The sequence below is a fragment of the Bison bison genome, unplaced genomic scaffold (assembly GCF_000754665.1).
Source record: "Bison bison bison isolate TAMUID 2011002044 unplaced genomic scaffold, Bison_UMD1.0 scf7180017864098, whole genome shotgun sequence".
NCBI lineage: Eukaryota > Metazoa > Chordata > Mammalia > Artiodactyla > Bovidae > Bison > Bison bison.
The window spans coordinates 4,515,746-4,536,029 of NW_011494670.1; the positions used below are offsets into that span (position 1 = coordinate 4,515,746).

Sequence of the window (20,284 nt, forward strand, 5' to 3'; positions counted from 1 at the left end):
GAGTTCACTCAGACTCACGTCCATCGAGTCAGTGATGCCATCCAGCCATCTCATCCTCTGTCATCCCCTTCTCCTCCTGCCCCCAATCCCTCCCAGCATCAGAGTCTTTTCCATCGAGTCAACTCTTCGCGTGAGGGTAAATTTATTCCTAAGTATTTTATTCTTTTTGTTGCAATGGTGAATGGGATTGTTTCCTTAATTTCTGTTTTTTCACTGTTAGTGTATAGGAATGCAAGGGATTTCAGTGTGCTAGTTTTATATACTGCAATTTTACTATATTAATTGATTAGCTCTAGTAATTTTCTGGTGGTATCTTTAGGGTTTTCTATATAGAAGATCATGTCATCTGCAAATAGTGGGAGTTTTACTTCTTCTTTTCCAATCTGGATTCATTTTATTTCTTTTTCTTCTCTGACTGCTGTGGCTAGGACTTCCAAAACTATGTTGAATAGTAGTGGTAAGAGTGGGCACCCTTGTCTGGTTGCTGATTTTAGGGGAAATACTTTCAATTTTTCACCATTGAGGATGTTTGCTGTGGGTGTGTTGCATACGCCTTTTATTATGTTGAGGTATGTTCCTTATATGCCTGCTTTGTGGAGAAGTTTTTTTTTATCATAAATGGGTGTTGACAAAAACGAATTTTGTCAAAAGTTTTCTCCACATCTATTGAGATAATTATATGGTTTTTATCTTTAAATTTGTTAATATGGTGTATCACATTGACTGACTTGTGAATACTGAAGAATCCTTGCATCCCTGGGATAAAGCCCACTTGTCATGATGCATGATCTTTTTAATATACTGTTGGATTCAGTTTGCTAGAATTTTGTTGAGGATTTTTGCATCTATGTTCATCAGTGATATTGGCCTGTAGTTTTCTTTTTTGTGTGGCATCTTTGTCTGGTTTTGGTATTAGAGTGATGGTGGTCTCATAGAATGAGTTTGGGAGTTTACCTTCCTCTGCAATTTTCTGGAAGAGTTTGAGTAGGACAGGTGTTAGATCTTCTCTAAATTTTTGGTAGAATTCACTTGTGAAGCCATCTGGTCCTGGGCTTTTTTGTTTGTTGGAAGATTTTTAAATACAGTTTCAATTTCCGTGCTTGTGATGGGTCTGTTCAGATTTTCTATTTCTTCCTGGTTAAGTTTTGGAGGGCTATACTTTTCAAAGAATTTGTTTCTTCCAAGTTGTCCGTTTTATTGGCATATAATTGCTCATAGTAGTTTTTTATGACCTTTTGTATTTCTGTGTTGTCTGTTGTGATTTCTCCATTTTCATTTCTAATTTTGCTGATTTGATTGTTCTCCCTTTTTCCCTTAATGAGTCCAGCTAATGGTTTGTCTATTTTATCTTCTCAAAGAACCAGCTTTTAGTTTTCATTGATTTTTGCTACAGTCTCCTTCATTTCTTTTTCATTTATTTCTGCTCTGATTTTTATGATTTCTTTTTTTTTTTTTTATGATTTCTGTCCTACTAACTTTGGGGTTCTACTGCTCTTTTTCTATGTTGCTTTAGGTATAAAGTTAGGTTGTTTATTTGAGGTTTCTCTTGTTTCTAAGATAGGCTTGTATTGCTACGAATCTCCCTCTAAGCACTGCTTTTACTGAATCCCATAGATTTTGGGTTGTCATGTTTTCATTTTCACTTGTTTCTTTTGATTTCCTTTTCAATTTTGTCCATGGTGATCTGTTGGTTATTCAGAAGTGTGCTGTTTAGCCTCCATATGTTTGTGTTTTTAATGGTATTTTTCCTTTTTTTGCTGTTGCTGACATCTAATCTTACTGCATTGTGATCAGAAAAGATGCTTGAAATTATTTCAATTTTATAAAATTTACCAAGGCTAGATATATGACCCAGGATGTGATCTATCTGTTCCATGTGCACTTGAGAAAAGGTTGAAATCCATTGTTTTTGGGTGAAATGCAGATATCAATTAGGTTTAACTGGTCCTCTGTATCATTTAAATCTTGTATTTCCTTGCTAATTTTCTATTTGGTTGATCTATCCATAGGTGTGAGTGGGGTACTAAAGGCCCCCACTACTATTGTGTTGCTGTTAATTTCCCCTCTCATACTTATTAGCATTTGCCTTATGTATTGAGTTGCTCCTATGCTGGGCACATATATAATTGTTATATCTTCTTCTTGGATTGAGCCATTGATCACTATATACTGTCCTTCTTTGTCTCTTATTACGGTCTTTATTTCAAAGTCTATTTTCTGATATGAGTCTTGCTACTCCTGCTTTCTTTTGGTCTCCATTTGCCTAAAATATCTTTTTCGTGCCCCTCACTTTCTGTCTGTATGTGTCCCTAGATTTGAAGTGGGTCTCTTGTAGACAGCATATACAGGGGTCTTGTTTTTATATCCATTCGGCCAGTCTTTGTCTTTTGATTGGGGCATTTAACCCATTTACATTTAAAGTATTTATAAGTATGATCCTTTGCCATTTACTTTGTTGTTTTGTGTTCATTTTTATAAACTTTTTCTGTGTTCCCTATCCAAAGAAGATCCTTTAGCATTTGTTGACGAGTTGGTTTGGTGGTGCTGAATTGTCTCAGCTTTTGCTTGTCTGTAAATCTTATAAAATTTATTGAGACTGTTTTGTGGCCCAGCACATTATCTATCTTGGAGCATATTCCCTGTGCACTTGAAAAGAGTGTGTACTATGTTGGTTTTGAATGGGATATCCTATATATGTGTGTATACTCATATATATATGTGTGTGTGTGTGTGCTCATATATGTGTGTGTGTGTGTGTGTGTGTGTGTGTGTGTGTGTCTGTTCAGTTCAGTTCAGTCACTCAGTCGTGTCTGACTCTTTGCAACTCCATGAATCACAGCACGCCAGGTCTCCCTGTCCACCACCAACTCCCAGAGTTCACTCAAACTCATGTCCATCAAGTCAGTGATGCTATCCAGCCATCTCATTCTCTGTTATCCCCTTCTTCTCCTGCCCCCAATCCCTCCCAGCATCAGGGTCTTTTCCAATGAATCAACTCTTCGCATGAGGTGGCCAAAGTATTGGAGTTTCAGCTTCAGTATCAGTCCTTCCAATGAACACCCAGGACTGATCTCCTTTAGAATGTACTGGTTGATCTCCTTGCAGTCCAAGGGACTCTCAAGAGTCATCTGTATGTATATATAAGTTACATGAAGCCTGACAAGTAATTTTCTGTGCAGATGATCTATTCACTGATGTAAGTGGAGTATCAAAGTAACCAACTACTGTATTACTGTCAATTTTCCTATTATTTGTTAATAGTTGCTTTATATACATTAGGTGCTCCTTTGTTGGATACATAAATACTTTTGAATGTTATATCCTCTTCTTGGATTGAGCCATTTGTCCTTATGTAACACCTTCTCTCTTTTTGTCTTCTATTAAAGTCTTTGTTTTAAAGTCTATTTTGGTTGATATGAGTACAGCTGTTCAGCTTTCTGTTTGTTTCCATTTGCATCAACATATTTTCCCAGCCTTTTATTTCCAGACCATGTATGTCTTTGGGTTTGAAGTGAGTTTTTTGTAGGCAGCACATAGATGGATCTTGTTTTTGTGTCCAATCAGCCATCCTGTGTCTCTTGGTTGGAGCATTTAATCCATTTACATTTAAAGTGATTACTGATAGGTATGCACTTTTATTGCCATTTTGTTAATTATTTTCTGGTTGCTTTTGTAGTTCTTTTCTGTTTCTTTCTTCTTTTAGTTTCTTCCCTCATGGTTTGATGATTTTTAGTTTTGTGTTTGGGCTTCTTCTCCTTTACTTTTTGTGTATATATTATAGGCTTTTGGTTTGTGGTTATCATGAAGTTTACATATATGGATCTATCAGCAGATTATTTTAAGCTAATAGTCACTGAAGTTCAAATACATTCTGAAACTGTTTTTACTCCTCCCTACTCTCAAACCATGTTTTATGTTTTTGATGTCATATTTATATCTTTCTATTCTGTACACACAAATAACACTCACTGTATATAGTTACATTTGATTTTACAAAAATTATTTTCTGTCATTTAACCTTCACTTTTTAAGTGACAATCCTTTGTCCTTTGAGGATGACCTAGGATGAGATAGATGGCATCACTGACTCGATGGGCATGAGTTTGAGAAAGCTCCAGGAGATGGTACAGGGAAGGCTGGTATGCTGCAGTCCAGGGGATCACAAAGAGATGGACATGATTGAAAGACTGAACTGACCGTACTTTTGACTTCAGTTATTGTATTCTTCAGTTCTGATGGATTCTTTTCTTCTATTCTCTAACTCCTTGTTGAAGTTTTCACTGTTTTCATCCATTCTTCTCCAGACTAGTAAGCATCTTTATGATTATTACCTTAAACACTTTATCAGGAAAATTGCTTATCTGTTTCATTTGGCTCTTTTTCTGAGAGTTTCTCTTGTTTTTTCATTTGAAACATATTCCTCTGTCTCCTCATATTGCCTAAATCTCTGTTTATTTCTAGATATTAGGTAGATCCATTACACCTCCTAATCTTAGATAAGTGGCCTTATGTGGGAGATGTCTTATGGGGCCCAGTGTCAAGGTTCTCTATGGCCACCAGAGCCAGATGCACCAGAAGTATCTCCTGTGTGTGCTCTTCTATTGTGGTGAGGCTGACTCCTGCAGGCACACTGGTAGGCATGATAGACTTCCCAACACTGCTGGCTGTGCAACCTGTCAGTCTATGACTATTACCAGTCTCATGACTGCTGGTGGCCTGTGCCAGCCCCAGGTGCTAATATGTGAGAGAGACAATTCCAACATGGTGCCCACCAGCTCAGGCATCAAGAGGGGTACTACAAGATCACAAAAATGGCTGCCACCAGCATCTCAGTTCTGGGGGGTAATCCCAGCTGCCTATGGTCTCCTAGCAAGGCTCTCCATGAAAAGTCACTGGGTCTGACCCAGACAGCTGTCAAGTGCTACCTCTGTGCTGGGACTTGAAGCAAATATGCTTTTGGACACACCCTTTAAGAGCAAAGTCTTGGTATACCACAGTCACTGGTTCTCCCAAACCTAAGTCCCACCAGTATTCAAGGTCAGATACTTTGGGCACTTGAACTGCACTGTTCTTGCCTGGAAAATTTTATGGACAGAGAAGCCTGGTGGGCTACAGTCCATGGGGTCACAAAGAGTCGGACATGACTGAATGCATGTGCGTGTGTGCGTGCATGCACGCGTGCACGCACGCACACACACACACACACACATACTTGGTTTAGGACCTCCAGGATGGGGAGCCAGATGTGGGGCTTGACCCCTCAGGGAGGATCTCCACTGCTGTGATTTTCCTCCCACTTAAGGACCCCAAGTGTGGGTTCTGACCAGACCACATCTCTGCCCCTCCTACTCATCTGGTTGTGGTTTCCTCTTTACAGTTGTAGAATATGTTCTCTATCAGTCTTTGGGTCATTCTCAGAGACAGCTGCTCTGAAAACAGTTGTATTATAACTTTGATGTGCCAGGGGAGGTTGTAAGCTCAGGGTGTTCATATGCTGCCATCTTGATTCCTTCTTCTACAACATCGTATCTTATCACCAATGAAGACTGTAACCATATCTTTACCAAAGAAAATAATATTTTTATATATGTTCTGTAAACATTAAAACCAGCTGAGTCAAGGTACTGTTATTATCAGGATTCACAATGCTAATTCTTAAGAAGTTAAAAAATGAAAACCTTCTGTGGAATTAAAAGTGAACCAAAGTAAACTATGAAGGACAATATAGACTTCAAGGAGAATATTCATATTGATTGCACATTCTTACTTATCACAATATCATACTTGCTAATACAGTTCAGCTAAATTAAACATTTTGCCAACACTGCCTCCCAGAAACAACAATTTAACCAGTAAAACATAAATGAAAAATAGAAATAAATACTTACTCACAATACCAAACTGTCCCCAGAACAGAAGTATAGCCAAAACTGGGAAAATAACAATGAGGATATTTTCATTTGGAGAGAACCATGAAACTGGGAAGAAAGAAAACAAAAATCACAATTAACACTTACTATAATCACTTTATAAATCCTAACTGTGACTAGTCAACAATGTATATTATTGTGGAGATGGAAAATAAAAATAATTGAATTAAAAGTTCACCTTTAAAATAAACAAACTATACATATAATTTACTTACACAACAAATTTTACTTATGAAACAAAAAATTATTTATGTAAGTGCTTTTCACCACATTTTCCCTAACCTATGACTTCTAGAAGGAGGTGGTACGGCACAGGAATTAAGAACAAGGTTCTACAGCCACAGTGTCTGGCTTTGAAACGCAACGCTAATTTACAATCTCTGTGACCTTGAACAAAGTCTTAACCCCTCTTGTTCTTCAGTGTCCTCATTGTTACACTGGACTATTGTAACTGCTAACAGAGTTAATACATAAAAAAACCTTGGCACTTACCAAGTGCTCAGTAAACATTAACTACAATTATAATTATGCACTGCTACAATGAATACCTGTTACATGTAAATGCCAAGAATTTATCTTAAGCTAACAGTGACGCCTTTCTGTAAAGACTGACTCAGGGTATCAAAGTGAGGAAGTTGTACTACTGGGTACCTTCACCTTACTCTGACTAAAACCGGACAGATGTGAGCCCTAGCTTTTCTCAAACTTACTCTAGATTAGAAGATGCATTTATGAATAATTAGGCCTCAAATGATTGTTTACGTGTAAAGTAACATGAGGGGCTTTAGGTATTAAGTGAAGTGAAGTGAAAGTCACTCAGTCGTGTCTGACTCTTTGCAACCCCATGGACTTTACAGTCCATGGAATTCTCCAGGCCAGAATACTGGAGTGGGTAGCCTTTACCTTCTCCAGGGGATTTTCCCAACCCACGGATCAAACCCAGGTCTCCCGCACTGCAGGCAGATTCTTTACCAGCTGAGCCACAAGGGAAGCCCAAGAATACCAGAGTGGGTTAGCTTATCCCTTCTTCAGCGGATCTTCCTGACCCAGGAATCGAACATGGGTTTCCTGCATTGTAGGCGGATTCTTTACCAACTAAGCTATTAAGGAAGCTTCTATTAATTGTGCAAAGAGCCGACTCATTAAAAAAGACCCTGATGCTGGGAAAGATTAAGACAAAAGAAGAGGACAGCAGAGGATGAGATGGTTAGACAGCATTACCGACTCAATGGACATGAACTTGAGCAAACTGTGGGAGATAGTAGAAGACAGGGAAGGCTGGCATGCTGCAGTCCATGGGATCACAAAGAGTCGGATACGACTTGGTGACTGAACAACAACAACAATTAAGTGTGTTACAAGTTACCTAGAGAATGATATTATAAAATGATACATTCTATATAAAAGAAATTGTGATGTTAAGTCTTCAAAGAAGGTTTGTTGAGAACTTAAAAAAAATTAAGTTTAGTTGCATCTTAAGACCATAATTTTACCTGTGAAATTTCTTCTCTAACAATAAAGTAAAGTAAATGCACTGAAAGCATTTCAGAGTTTGTCTGTATAGAGGGAAATGCTAATTTTATCCAAAGCAAGCACTCATGTTCTTCTAAAATTAACTCTTTCAAATCTTCCACTGTTCTGCCTCTTTATCAGCAAGTAAGGAAACTATCTGGCTTTCATACAGTAAGGCTAACTATGCATTTCCCACCTTAGCTTATAATGTTAAGCTCTGGTAGATGTTAACAATAATCCACAGAATATAATAATGTTATAAACTCTATCTCACAGATATTTGCTTTCCATAATCTAACATTTTGCCCTACACATGCAGAGACTCAATTGGTTTGTTGCTGAAGGTCCCAACAGTCAAAAAATAGTGAGTGAATGAAAGACAGCTTTTTTGGGTGAGGGGTGGATGCTCTCATGGTTGCAGGTCTCTACCAAGAGACAGATGTCTTCTGAATTAATACCTTAATTTCCAACAATTACTGAGCATCTTCCTTTACCAAGAAAAATCCATTTCAATTCAGTCTAAAATCCTACCAAGAGAAATCTTTATGAATTATCCCTAGGTTTTCACATCTAAATGCCCAAAGGATTTAGTAAAAGCTCTATGATTTAATGATTATTCTTAATTGACTTATTTTTCTCTACTTCATTATTTTGTTTTGAGTTGTGTATATCATTAACTCCCCAAATCCTCACAATTATTACAGGAGGATTAATTAAACCCTCCTTATCATATGGGAAACTAAGGCCTAGATAATTAAGCAACTGACTTCTGACATAAGTTCCCCCTACTCCTTCACCAAACCTACCCTCTCAGTTTCCCCATTTCAGTAGTGGTGACCCCATTTCTCCAGTTGCTCAAGCTAAAAGCCTTGGAATCATCCTTGACTCCATGGTTTCTCTCACACCCTACTTCTGGTCTGACAGTAAATCCTGTGGTTGCTGCTTTCAAGATACAGCCAGTATTTGATCTCATGTTCAAGATGGGCTGAGAAGGAAATGTTATTTCACAGGCCTCCCTGCCTACACAACAGAATGATATTCAACATTCTTGGCATTTATTAACAGAAATCTACCAGTGAAAATAAGAAGTATGTTTGACCTGGTCTGACCACTCATTTTTCATTTATTACACAAAATTTATTAAAAGCCCACCATGGGTAGGGTGGGTTTCCCCAGCAGCTCAGTGGTTAAACAATTTGCCTGCAATGCAGGAGATAAAGGAGATGTGGTTCAGTTCCCTTGATTGGGAAGATCTCCTGGAGAAGGGAATGGTAACTCACTCCAGTATTCTTGCCAGGAAAATCCCATGGAGGGAGGAGTCTGGCAGGCTACAGTCCATATTGTCACAAAGGGTTGGACACAACTGAGCAACTGAGAATGCATGCATGGATAGGATTTCTTCTAGGTATCTGAGATTCAGCAGTGAACAAGCTAGGTGAAGCCATAGACTTGAGGAGGGGGAGGGGCTGAGGGACAAGACTCTTGTGGGTAGTAAGGAAAGGCCTCTGGGGAGAGGAACTGGCCCCAAACCTTGGACTGGAAATAGCCTGCCATTTCCAGACAGGGGAGAAGATACACCAAAGGAACAGCAAGTTTGAGCAACTAAATGATGGCCAGTGTGACTAAAATTTAATGATACACAATGAGATGGAAAGAGTTTGCTGGGATTAACATCATGCTGGGTCTTATTAGCTTGTTTAGAAAGTTTGGATTTTATTCTACAATGAAAAGTTATTGGAAAGCGTCAAACAGAAAAATGATTTACTTAAAATCTTCCTTGGTAGCCATGAGGAGAATGGATTACAGAGAAACAGGACTTATCAGAAAGTTAATGCAGCAGTCAGGTAGTAGCACAAAGGTAGGATGTGTTTGACAAATGCAGTCCAGTCTTGTGTTCAGTTTACTCATCAAATTTAAAGTCATAATAGGGAACTGTTACAAAGGAAAGTGACTAGAATGGGGATGCTGAAACTATGAGCAATGATTGAAAGAACTGGGGATTTTTACCTTAGAGAAGAAACTTGGGTGAGAAATACCACAGCCCTCCTAGTGAGTGAGAAATTGAAGGGTTGCAAGCTTTAGTTTGATTTCAGGAAGAATTAGAACTGCCTAATAATAGACTAAAATCCTTTGGGAAGTAACAGCTTCCTCATGTCAAACATTTATGTAAAAAGTCTGAATGACCAACTACTTACGGTATGATAGAAGGAAATCATGAATTAGATGGGGAAACAGACTAGATGACTAACAGCTGACTCTATACCTCTAGGCAGAAATAACACGTATAAGAGCTATTTCAAAGATGTGGGGTAGGATTATGAATAAATAACATTATTGACTAAGTGATTCTTAACTGAAACTTATCAAAACCACCTGGGGTTTATCCAAACATCACATACTCTCCAGGGCTTCCCTCATAGCTCAGTTAGTAAAGAATCTGCCTGCAATGCAGGAGACCCCGGTTCCATTCCTGGGTTGGGAAGATCACTGGAGAAGGGATAGGCTACCCACTCCAGTATTCCTGGGCTTCCCTTGTGGCTCAGCTGGTAAAGAACCCACCTGCAATGCAGGAGACCTGGGTTTGATCCCTGGGTTGGGAAGATCCCCTGGAGAAGGAAAAGGCTACCCACTCCAGTATTCTGGCCTGGAGAATTCCATGGACTATACAGTCCATGGGGTCATAAAGAGTTGGACATGACTGAGTGACTTTTGTTTCACTTCACTTTACATACACTGCCCTCTCAGCTTTTACTCCAACAATTGTGTGTGTGTGGCTATGGGGGTGGGGGGTGGGTGTCCACAACTTACTCAGTTTAAAATCACTACTGTAATTTATCTTCTCTCATTGACATAAACATGATACCTCTAACTGGTAAGATGGGAAAAGTATGATGATCACTGAATTGGATATTCAAATATAAAACGAGATTCTAGGGTAAAACCAATGTTTTATATAAAATTATGTATATGACCTAAAAGATGATGCTGTGAAAGTGCTGCACTCAATATGCCAGCAAATTTGGAAAACTCAGCAGTGGCCACAGGACTGGAAAAGGTCAGTTTTCACTCCAATCCCAAAGAAAGGCAATGCCAAAGAATGCTCAAACTACCGCACAGTTGCACTCATCTCACATGCTAGTAAAGTAATGCTCAACATTCTCCAAGCCAGGCTTCAGCAATACGTGAACTGTGAACTTCCAGATGTTCAAGCTGGTTTTAAGAAAAGGCAGAGGAACCAGAGATCAAATTGCCAACATCTGCTGGATCATCAAAAAAGCAAGAGAGTTCCAGAAAAACATCTATTTCTGCTTTATTGACTATGCCAAAGCCTTTGACTGTGTGGATCACAATAAACTGTGGAAAATTCTGAAAGAGATGGGAATACCAGACCACCTGACCTGCCTCTTGAGAAATCTATATGCAGGTCAGGAAGCACCAGTTAGAACTGGACATGGAACAACAGACTGGTTCCAAATTGGAAAAGGAGTACATCAAGGCTGTATATTGTCACCCTGCTTACTTAACTTCTATACAGAGTACATTATGCGAAATGCTGGGCTGGAAGAAGCACAAGCTGGAATCAAGATTGCTAGGAGAAATATCAATAACCTCAGATATGCAGATGACACCACTCTTACGGCAGAAAGTGAAGAGGAACTAAAGAGCCGCTTGATGAAAGTGAAAGAGGAGAAAGAAAAAGTTGGCTTAAAGCTCAACATTCAGAAAACTAAGATCATGGCATCTGGTCCCATCACTTCATGGGAAATAGATGGGGAAACAGGGGAAACAGTGTCAGACTTTATTTTTGGGGGCTCCAGAATCACTGCAGATGGTGATTGCAGCCATGAAATTAAAAGACACTTACTCCTTGGGAGGAAAGTTATGACCAATCTAGATAGCATATTAAAAAGCAGAAACATTACTTTGTTAACAAAGGTCCATCTAGTCAAGGCTATGGTTTTTCCAGCAGTCATGTATGGATGTGAGAGTTGAACTATAAGGAAAGCTGAGCACCGAAGAATTGATGCTTTTGAACTGTGGTGTTTAAGACTCTTGAGAGTCTCTTGGACTGCAAGGAGATCCAACCAGTCCATCCTAAAGGAGATCAGTCCTGGGTGTTCATTGGAAGGACTGATGTTGAAGCTGAAATTCCAATACTTTGGCCACCTCATGTGAAGAGTTGATTCATTGGAAAAGACTCTGATGCTGGGGGGGATTGGGGGCAGGAGGAGAAGGGGATGACTGCTGGGAGCCAGCACGGGAGTCCCCACCCATGACAAGGTCATGCAGGAGAGCTCTGATGGGCAAGGCGAGTCAGAGCTCGAGGGGGGTCTGCCCTCCGGACCTGCTGAGCATCTACCCCAAAACCAAAATCTGTCTGTTTTACTATTTTACGACTTTCACCAACTCTTCTGACATTAACGGGGGGCTATCCCCGACCACCTTTCTCTGTAAGAAAATCAACTTAAAACTCTAATTAATAAGTCTCCTGGGCATAATAGGAGTGTTTCAATTCAAACCCCTCTGATGACTTTCTAGCTTGCCTGACAGGTTTGTTCAGATTCACAGCCTCCCAACCATGAAAGGCACGGGAAGCTTAAGATATTCCAACAATGCAGAGCTTCTCAGAGAGTTAAAATTGTTAAAATAGAACTAGTAGAGGATATCTTTGTTGAGCTAATGCTTGCTGCCAAGTTTCCATATCCCTTACCTACTGTGTCCCTGGGAGTGTATTGATTAATATAGTTGGTGTATAGAAATGTAAGTAGTAGCTTTAATGTTTGTAACCTTGGACCCCTGAGTTAATTCTTTTCTTGTTATAGCCCACCACACTTTTTCCCTGTAGGAATGCAACTTTATCTAATGCTTTTGGAGGGTGGCGCCTGACTTTAGAATAATCACCTTTAGAGAAAAATAAGTTTTCTCAAGAAAAGTTAACAGGCCTCCTGGCCAGATGATGTAAATCACCTAAAACTTTTGCATATGATAAGTTTGCAGAAAGAAAGCCTGGCTTCCATAAGGATCAAGGACTGCTGACCTTGCATGACTCTACCCCTTCCCCCATTATCCTTTATGCACAACTTAAGGTATAAAAACTACTTTGGAAAATAAAGTGTGGGCCTTGCTCACCGAAGCTTGGTCTCCCCATGTCGTTCTTTCTCTTTCCTTTTCCTATTCAGGCTGATTCCATGGAGCTCAGGGGCTTCACTTTCCTGCCTGGGCTTCTAAGACCCACTTGAGAAGGTGCCTAAGGTGGGGCACCTTCAGCTATTTGAGAGGGCGTCTGCGGCCTACGTGAACAGAGCAAGTCCTGTGCTGGGGCTTTATTGGCTTTCTGCGTAAACCAAGAAATATCAGCCTCTTTTCTCTCCTCTATTTTCTTAACTGCAAAATTCTTTCCTTATCTTTTTCTCTTTTTATCTATCCTTTCACCAACGCCATCCTCCCGAGGGAATCCCTGGATCCAGCCAGGGCTGGACCCCGGCAGACGACAGAGGATGAGATGGTTGGATGGCATCACCGACTCAATGGACATGAGTTTGGGTAAACTCCAGGTGTTGGTGATGGATAGGGAGACCTGGCATGCTGTGGTTCATGGGATCGCAAAGAGTCGGACACCTGAGCAACTGAACTGAACTGAACTCATGTATATGATCACTTTCCTGGTCGCTCAGTGGTAAAGAATCCACCTGTCAATGCAGGAGATGTGAGTTCCATCCCTGGATCTGAAGGAAATGGCAACCCACTCCAGTATTCTTACCTGGGAAATCCTATGGACAGAGGAGCCTGGAAGGCTACAGTCCATGGGGTTGCAAAAGAGTTGGACACAACTTAGTGACTAAACAACAACAACTCCTTCAAATATATACAAGGTACACCTCCATGCACAAAGAACACATTTCCATAAAAGAAGATCACAATAAATTTAAGCCACATTTTTAGTGATGCTTTAGGATTGTGAAGGGGTTTTTCTGATGCATTGACTTGGCTAAGATATAATCCCTAGTTATTTAATCAAAGCCAGAATTCTAAGGTGGTTCCCAAACCCTGTCCCCTGCAAGCCTTTTTTTTTAAAAAACTCCTTCCCCTTGAGGGATGGGGCTTGTGAACATGATGGATTTCATTCCCATGATTATGTTGTGTCACATGGCAAAGGGATTTTGCTGACTATAAATTAAGGTCCCCAATCAGCTGACTTTGAAAAAGAGTGATTATTCTTGAGGGAGAGGAGGCAAACCTAATAAGACCTTAAAAGGATCTGGATTGTTCTAGCCAAAAAAAAAAAAAAGTCAACATGTGCAAAGGAATCAATAAGAAGAAGATTATTCTTAGCTGACTTTAAATATGGAAGAGGTTCTGGAGCAAGAATGGAGCAACCTCTAGGAACTAAGCGAAGCCCTCATCAGACATCCAGCAAAGAAACAGGGACCTCAGTTCTACAACCACAAGGAAATTAATTTTTCCACAACCATGTGTGCTTGGAACATACCCTGAGCTTCTGATGAGAACACAGCCTTCAAACATCTTGATTTTAGCCTCATAAGATTGAATGGAGAACCTAGTTATACCATGACCACAACTGTGATCTGCAAAGTGCTGAGCTAATAAATGGGTGCAGTTTAAAGCTGCTACATTTGTGGTTGTTTGCACATGCACTAGAAAACCAACACAAGGATCTCAAAATGCCTTCATGTCAACATTAGGAACATAACACATTTCATGTTGATAATAACGGAAATGGCAACTTTTCTAAACTTGAACAGACCTTTTAAAACAAAACCCTAAGAGCTTACTCAGAAAAAAGTAAAGATTTATGCTTCTAAGTTTTTGAATCACTATACTATACATACAAATAAGAGTAACACATTATATAACTATTATTATTTACATTTAGTAATTTGGTTGTTTACAAGATGTTTTCATAGCAACCATATGCAGTGGTAGTAAACATACTGGTTTTAAAGAAAGACAAAACTAGGTTAAAATCTTGGCTATGACACTGATTTTGAACAAGTACTCAAAATCTCTTACTTCATGTGTTAAATGGTAAGACTTATAACTAACTCCCAGAGTTCTTAAATTAAAGACACAATAAACATAAACTACTTGGTCTTATAAGATTATTTTACCGTGGTACTGTACTATCACTTCCCTGAAATCAGGGATCTCGCCTTAGTCATCACTGAATCCAGTGCCCAGGACACTGCCCAGCACACAGTAGGTGCTCAATAAATCTCTGGTTAGGTAAGCAAGACATTTTGAGAAAGACTTTGATGAAATGGTCTGCATTTAGCAGGTAAAAACAGAGGGCCTGATAGGTTGACTTTCTTATCCAAATTTTCTTGAACTAGAAAATAAAAATGTATATAAAAAGCTTTCTAAATTTGAGTCCTGTGCTCTGTCCATGGTACCATACTATACATAGGCACCAGAGGTATATAAAATATATATATATACACAAGATTTTCTATATATTTGACAGTAGTTCTAAAATACTTAAAAGAATGGCACAAAGAATGGCCACCTTTAATCCACATTCTACTAAGTATAATTCTCTATGACACAATTTCAGTTCCTCATCTATGCCTAAAAAATTGGTTTCTATTGCCTAAATCCCCAATGTCCATATGAGGGCAAGTTCCATTATCACAATACATTTGTATTCCACTGTAACAGTCCTGCTCCAGTTAACTTTTTGTCGGAAGAAGGTTCTTTTTTTTTTTTTTCCCCAGTAAAAAATGGATGCAAAACAATGATATGACAACAGCAGATGCTAGCAAGGATGTGAAGAAATGAGATCACTCATATGCTGCTGATGGGGTGTCAAATGGACCAACCACTCTGGAAACCAGTTCGATGGTTCCCTTAAAAACTAAGCATACACATGCAAACAACCAAATAATCTGTACTTATTCAGAGAGGTGAACACTATGCCCACCTAAAAAACCTCTACATGATTGTAATAGCCAAAAACTGGAAACACTCAAGATGTCCTAAAACAGGTGAACAGTTAAACAAGCTGTGATGTGCCTATACCATGGAATATTACTCAGCCAAAAAACACAGAAAGAGAACAAACTGATACAGGCAACAACTTGGTTACATCTCAAGGGCACTGTGCTGACCGAAAAAAGCCAGTCTCAAAAGATTACACACTGTATGATTCCATTTACATAACAGCACTAATGTGACAAAACTATGGACAAGGGGAACAAATCAGTCCTTGCCAGGTCAGCGTGAGGGAGAGCGTTGTGCTAAAGAAATCGTTCTACGTCCTGATTGCAGTGGTAGTTACACAAATATACATATCACAAAATGACAAAGAAATACCCACATATTGTACCACTGTCAACTTCCCAGTTTTGTTTTTTTTTTAAGTTACACAAGATTTAAGCATTAGGGGTAACTTAGAAAAGAGTACACAGCACCCAGCACTGTTCTGTTTTATTTTTGTGAATTTTTTATTTCTGTGAACTTCCTATGAGTCTATAGTTATTTCAAAAAATAAACAATGAGTGCAAAGCCAAATGTCTGAGACCTCTGGTGGAATTTTATACATTCTCACCAATGAATACTTCCTCAATGAATACTTCCTCCAATGAATACTTCTCTCCAAATAATACTTCCTCATTTGAATGGTCCCAAAGTAAACATAGTTCATATTTTTATAGGGTACTTTGAAAATAAAGAAAAATAAAACAATCACAGACACACAAAATTATACACTTTCTCTTCATCTCCAGATGCTGGTATTCCTTTCCCATTCATTTCATTCCATCTCCTGGCCTTTCGAGTCTCATATCTTGAGATTACCTCTCGGTGACCTACACAACTACCAAATGATTGATCCCTATGTCTTGTTTTTTCATTCCAATAAAACTGTACATTCCTTCAGAAAAAGTTTCAACTAGATATTAGATTATGCAATTCCAGATTCGACCCCCTGTTGAAAGGTATACTTTAAAATAAATAAAACAAAAAAAACTCTTCAGCCTAAATTAGTACAACTTAATACAAGATACAATGTAAGAGAGATTTCTGAGCAGAAAAGCCTTCCAGATTCTGCTAGCCTACTCTAAGCCATCTCTCAGCCTCTCCTCATGGTGCAAGAATCCCTCTTACAACCGCAGGCCAGCTTCACAGCTTGACACCATCCTTTATAAAACAAACATCCCAAGAACACAATTCACACCTATAAAGCACTTCAGTTCACATAGTGCTTGTACACAAGGGACCTCATTTGGTGCTCATCAGACTGTTAGGATAAGACATAAAGGCAGGAATCTATCTTCATCCCCATGTTAGAGATGAGGTAACTTGACTTGGCAAAGTAACTGCTCAACACCATAAAGGTGAACAGTTAGGTTGCAGAATAGGGGATATAACCCGGATCTGCTGATTTCATAATACTAAGCAATGTTAAAGGATTCTATCAACCCAAGCACCTCATTCCCAGTGTGGTAAGAGACATTTATTAATGGTAAATGCAAGAAGAACAGAGGCAAATAGTGGATCCAATGGAACCGATCTGAGTCCACGAAAAGAGCAGGTTCTCAAAATATGGTCTAATCCTGAGATCAGTAATATAGCTAGCAATTCTAAATAGAGATTTCAAAACAGAAAGCTGAAATGTACCTCTGTGTGGCTGAAGAACTTAGCTGGCACTGCAAGGAATAGGAGAGAAATGAAAACTTTTTACTCAGCTAACTTTACTGCTTTATGCAACTCACCAACTCAGAAAGGGCAGGATCGTGCTACTATAATCAAAGCTGAATTTAAATATATTAAATTGAATCCCTAGCTCTCCCACTTCTTAGCCAAGGTGGGGAGGGGGGAACAACACCAAAGCAAGGCTAAGCACAGGAAATCTCAAGGAATCAGCTATGATAACATGATTTTTAATATTCTTATTCTCCTCCTAATCTGTTCTTTCCAGAGGAAGCATGTTTGGGATTTGGCAACCCTTGATCAAAGTGTAAGGTTAAAAAACAAAAAGGTGAAATAATTGGGAAAAAGGCTTGAAAATAAATCACATGAAAGAAAATACTTCTGATGGCAGCAAACAAAACCTCAGAGGACATGACTCCTGGACTGCTCCCTGCAAATGTCACAGTCCTCAGACCTAAAGTCTGAGGACCATACAATGCACAAATTATCAACCAACAAAGGAGATTTATTGAGAAAAGGAGAAGAGCAAATAAGATAAAACTCATGATCTTAATGCTGCTAAACACTCCAACATTAAGTATTAATAGTATGCTTTTTGATTCAAAGAAGTTCCTAGCCCCATTTTACCCTCCTTTAACAGGATCATGTTGCTGCAGAAGAAATAACAGGGAAACTTTATAGAAGTCTTACCAACACGATATTTTAGTTCTATGATGGTTTCCCCTTCTCTGCTCAACTCCGTTACTTCGCAAGTGTAGTTTCCTAAGACGGCATCACTTTTAGCCATCTTCAAAGAGGCAATGCCACGCAGTAATTCTGATGGTGCGATTTGTGCACTAGAAAAGTTACTGCTGGGCTTGGACATCCGCTGACTTCCATCAAAGATGAAAATGTTTTCTCCTTTAAATTTCCATCTGACATACAATTCAGTAATGTTCTTCGTCTCCACATTATTAACAAAACATGGGATGACAACGGTTTGATTGCAAAGGGTATATTCTACCGATTTGATTGCATTAAATATTAGTTGAGCTGAACCTGGAAAAGAGAAATAAAATTGTTTCATTTCATACAGAATACTATGAGATCTTAGGTATGTTACAAATTCTTAAGATAAAGAGAAGTGCTTCTATTGTTCACTTAAGCAAGTAAGCAACTATAGGGAAGATGGGTGAAGTGAAAAGAACAAATTATTTTAATATTAATGTGCTCAGCTGATAGACAACACTGTACCTCTTCTTTATTCATTCCCACTAACACAAAATATACATTCTCATGTATCCTGGGAATAAACTCAGCAACTGTGTTAGAACATGCAGATGTAGTATCTGGCTTTGGAAACTCTGAAGCTTGTGTATTCTGATATTTAAAGAAAAATACTGACTTTACTATGAGAAAATTTTTAAATTGAAAGTAAAACCAAATAATATATTCAGTCTCAACTTCTATACATTTTCTCCAAATAGAACTTGCTAAACTGATAGGAAGTGTATTTCTATCCCTAGGTTGCATTTCCAAAAAAGGTAGCAGGCTCCACTGTACTTAAATATAAAAAGTAAATCACATGAATCACATCACATCTTTCCACTAGGATGGTAAGCCTTAGAATGCTAAGGATTAAGAAAAAAAAATATTCTCTACAGCTATTTTTCCATTGCAAAATACAGACAGCCACAGACATTCAGTATGCACGTATCATAAAGGATTATACACAATTGAATGGCATTTTCCCACTCCCACATTTCACTGAAACTAAGGAACAACTTCCAAATATATATTACAGGTGTCCCTTTCTTCTAGAAACCACAAACCACCCAAAACAAAGACAAGATGCAAGCTGAAACCAAGAGCGGATACTACTAATAAGTAGCATGTATCAGATCAACTCTTTTCAATAATATAAACTACTGATTGTTGCCTTATAAAAGAGAGGTTGAGAAATGGGTCCCCTTTCATGTGGAATGTGCAAAAATGTGGACAAACTGTACTTGTTCTCCATATTCTTCAGCCACTTATGACTTCTTTCATGTAAGCAGTGAGTTGGTGTTTCCTTTCAAAAAAGGATTGACAGATATAAATAAAACCTTAGTTTTAATTGTTCATCTTTAAGAATTTTCCTTTATCAGGGGCACAGGATATTATTACTCTAGGAACATAATTACGCTTCAATAAATGCCCACTGAATTGAATGCTGGGCTGCAGCATGGAATATGAACTGAACAATGCTCAGAAGCCTGAGAACAAATCCCATCTCTGTCTGTTACTTTTCAGGGTGAAACCTTAAGCAATTTGCTTAACTTTCTATGCCTTGGTTTACTCTCTATAAGTAAGAGGATCAAAAAATGAACACTGGGCTGCTTCACAGAATTGTGCATGCTAAGTCGCTTCAGTCATGTCTGACTCTCTGTGACCCTATGGACTGCAGCTTGCAAGGCTCCTATGTCCACAGGATTCTCCAGGCAAGAATCCTGGAGTGGGATGCCACGCCCTTCTCCAGGGAATCTTCCTGACTCAGGGATCGAGCCTGCATGTCATGCATCTCCTGCAATGGCATGCAGGTTCTTTACTACTAGCGCCACCTGGGGAGCCCCTCACAGAATTGTGGTGGGCATCAATGGAGAAAACATTGGTCAGTGCTCTGTACTGTGCTATAAATATGTAAGGTCATACTATAAAAACTAGGCACTCCAGCATCTTAATGTAATGCTCTGGACCTTCTCTGACTGGCAGGTCTAAACTGTTACATTTCTGGGAACTGCAGTCTAAATCAACCCTGTGGTCATCCACAGTTCACCTTCCCCCAGTTCTCTCCGTTTCTAGCCACCTAAATATCAGGAAGCTCTAGACAAAACCTGGACTTCCAACTGCATTCTTCAAAACACTGGAGTTATGAATTACTTCCCCTGAGAAATAAGCACTGGGTGGAGACTATAGAGTGTACAAGGACAGAAGAAAGTGGTTATGATGCTGGAATTAGAAAGGAAGGAAAGGGAAGGCGCCAAGATGGCAGAGGAGTAGGACGGGGAAAACACTTTCTCCCCCACAAATTCATCAAAAGAGCATTTAAACGTCGAGTAAATTCCACAAAACAACTTCTGAATGCCGGCAGAGGACATCAGGCACCCAGAAAAGCAACCCAACTCCTCGAAAGGAGGTAGGAAAAAATATTAAAG

General features: G+C 39.1%; 1 protein-coding gene across 1 annotated transcript in view; it reads right to left on the reverse strand.

The window, feature by feature from the left end:
- Positions 1-20,284, reverse strand: part of CD47 (CD47 molecule) — a 70,554-nt gene that overhangs the window by 36,539 nt on the left and 13,731 nt on the right. Inside the window, exons 2-3 of the mRNA XM_010838555.1 lie at positions 17,802-18,149; positions 5,889-5,978 (exon numbers count right to left, since the gene is read on the reverse strand). Of these exons, the coding sequence (XP_010836857.1) occupies positions 5,889-5,978; positions 17,802-17,976 (265 nt within the window). The 5' untranslated portion in view covers positions 17,977-18,149. The remainder of the gene's footprint in view (positions 1-5,888; positions 5,979-17,801; positions 18,150-20,284) is intronic.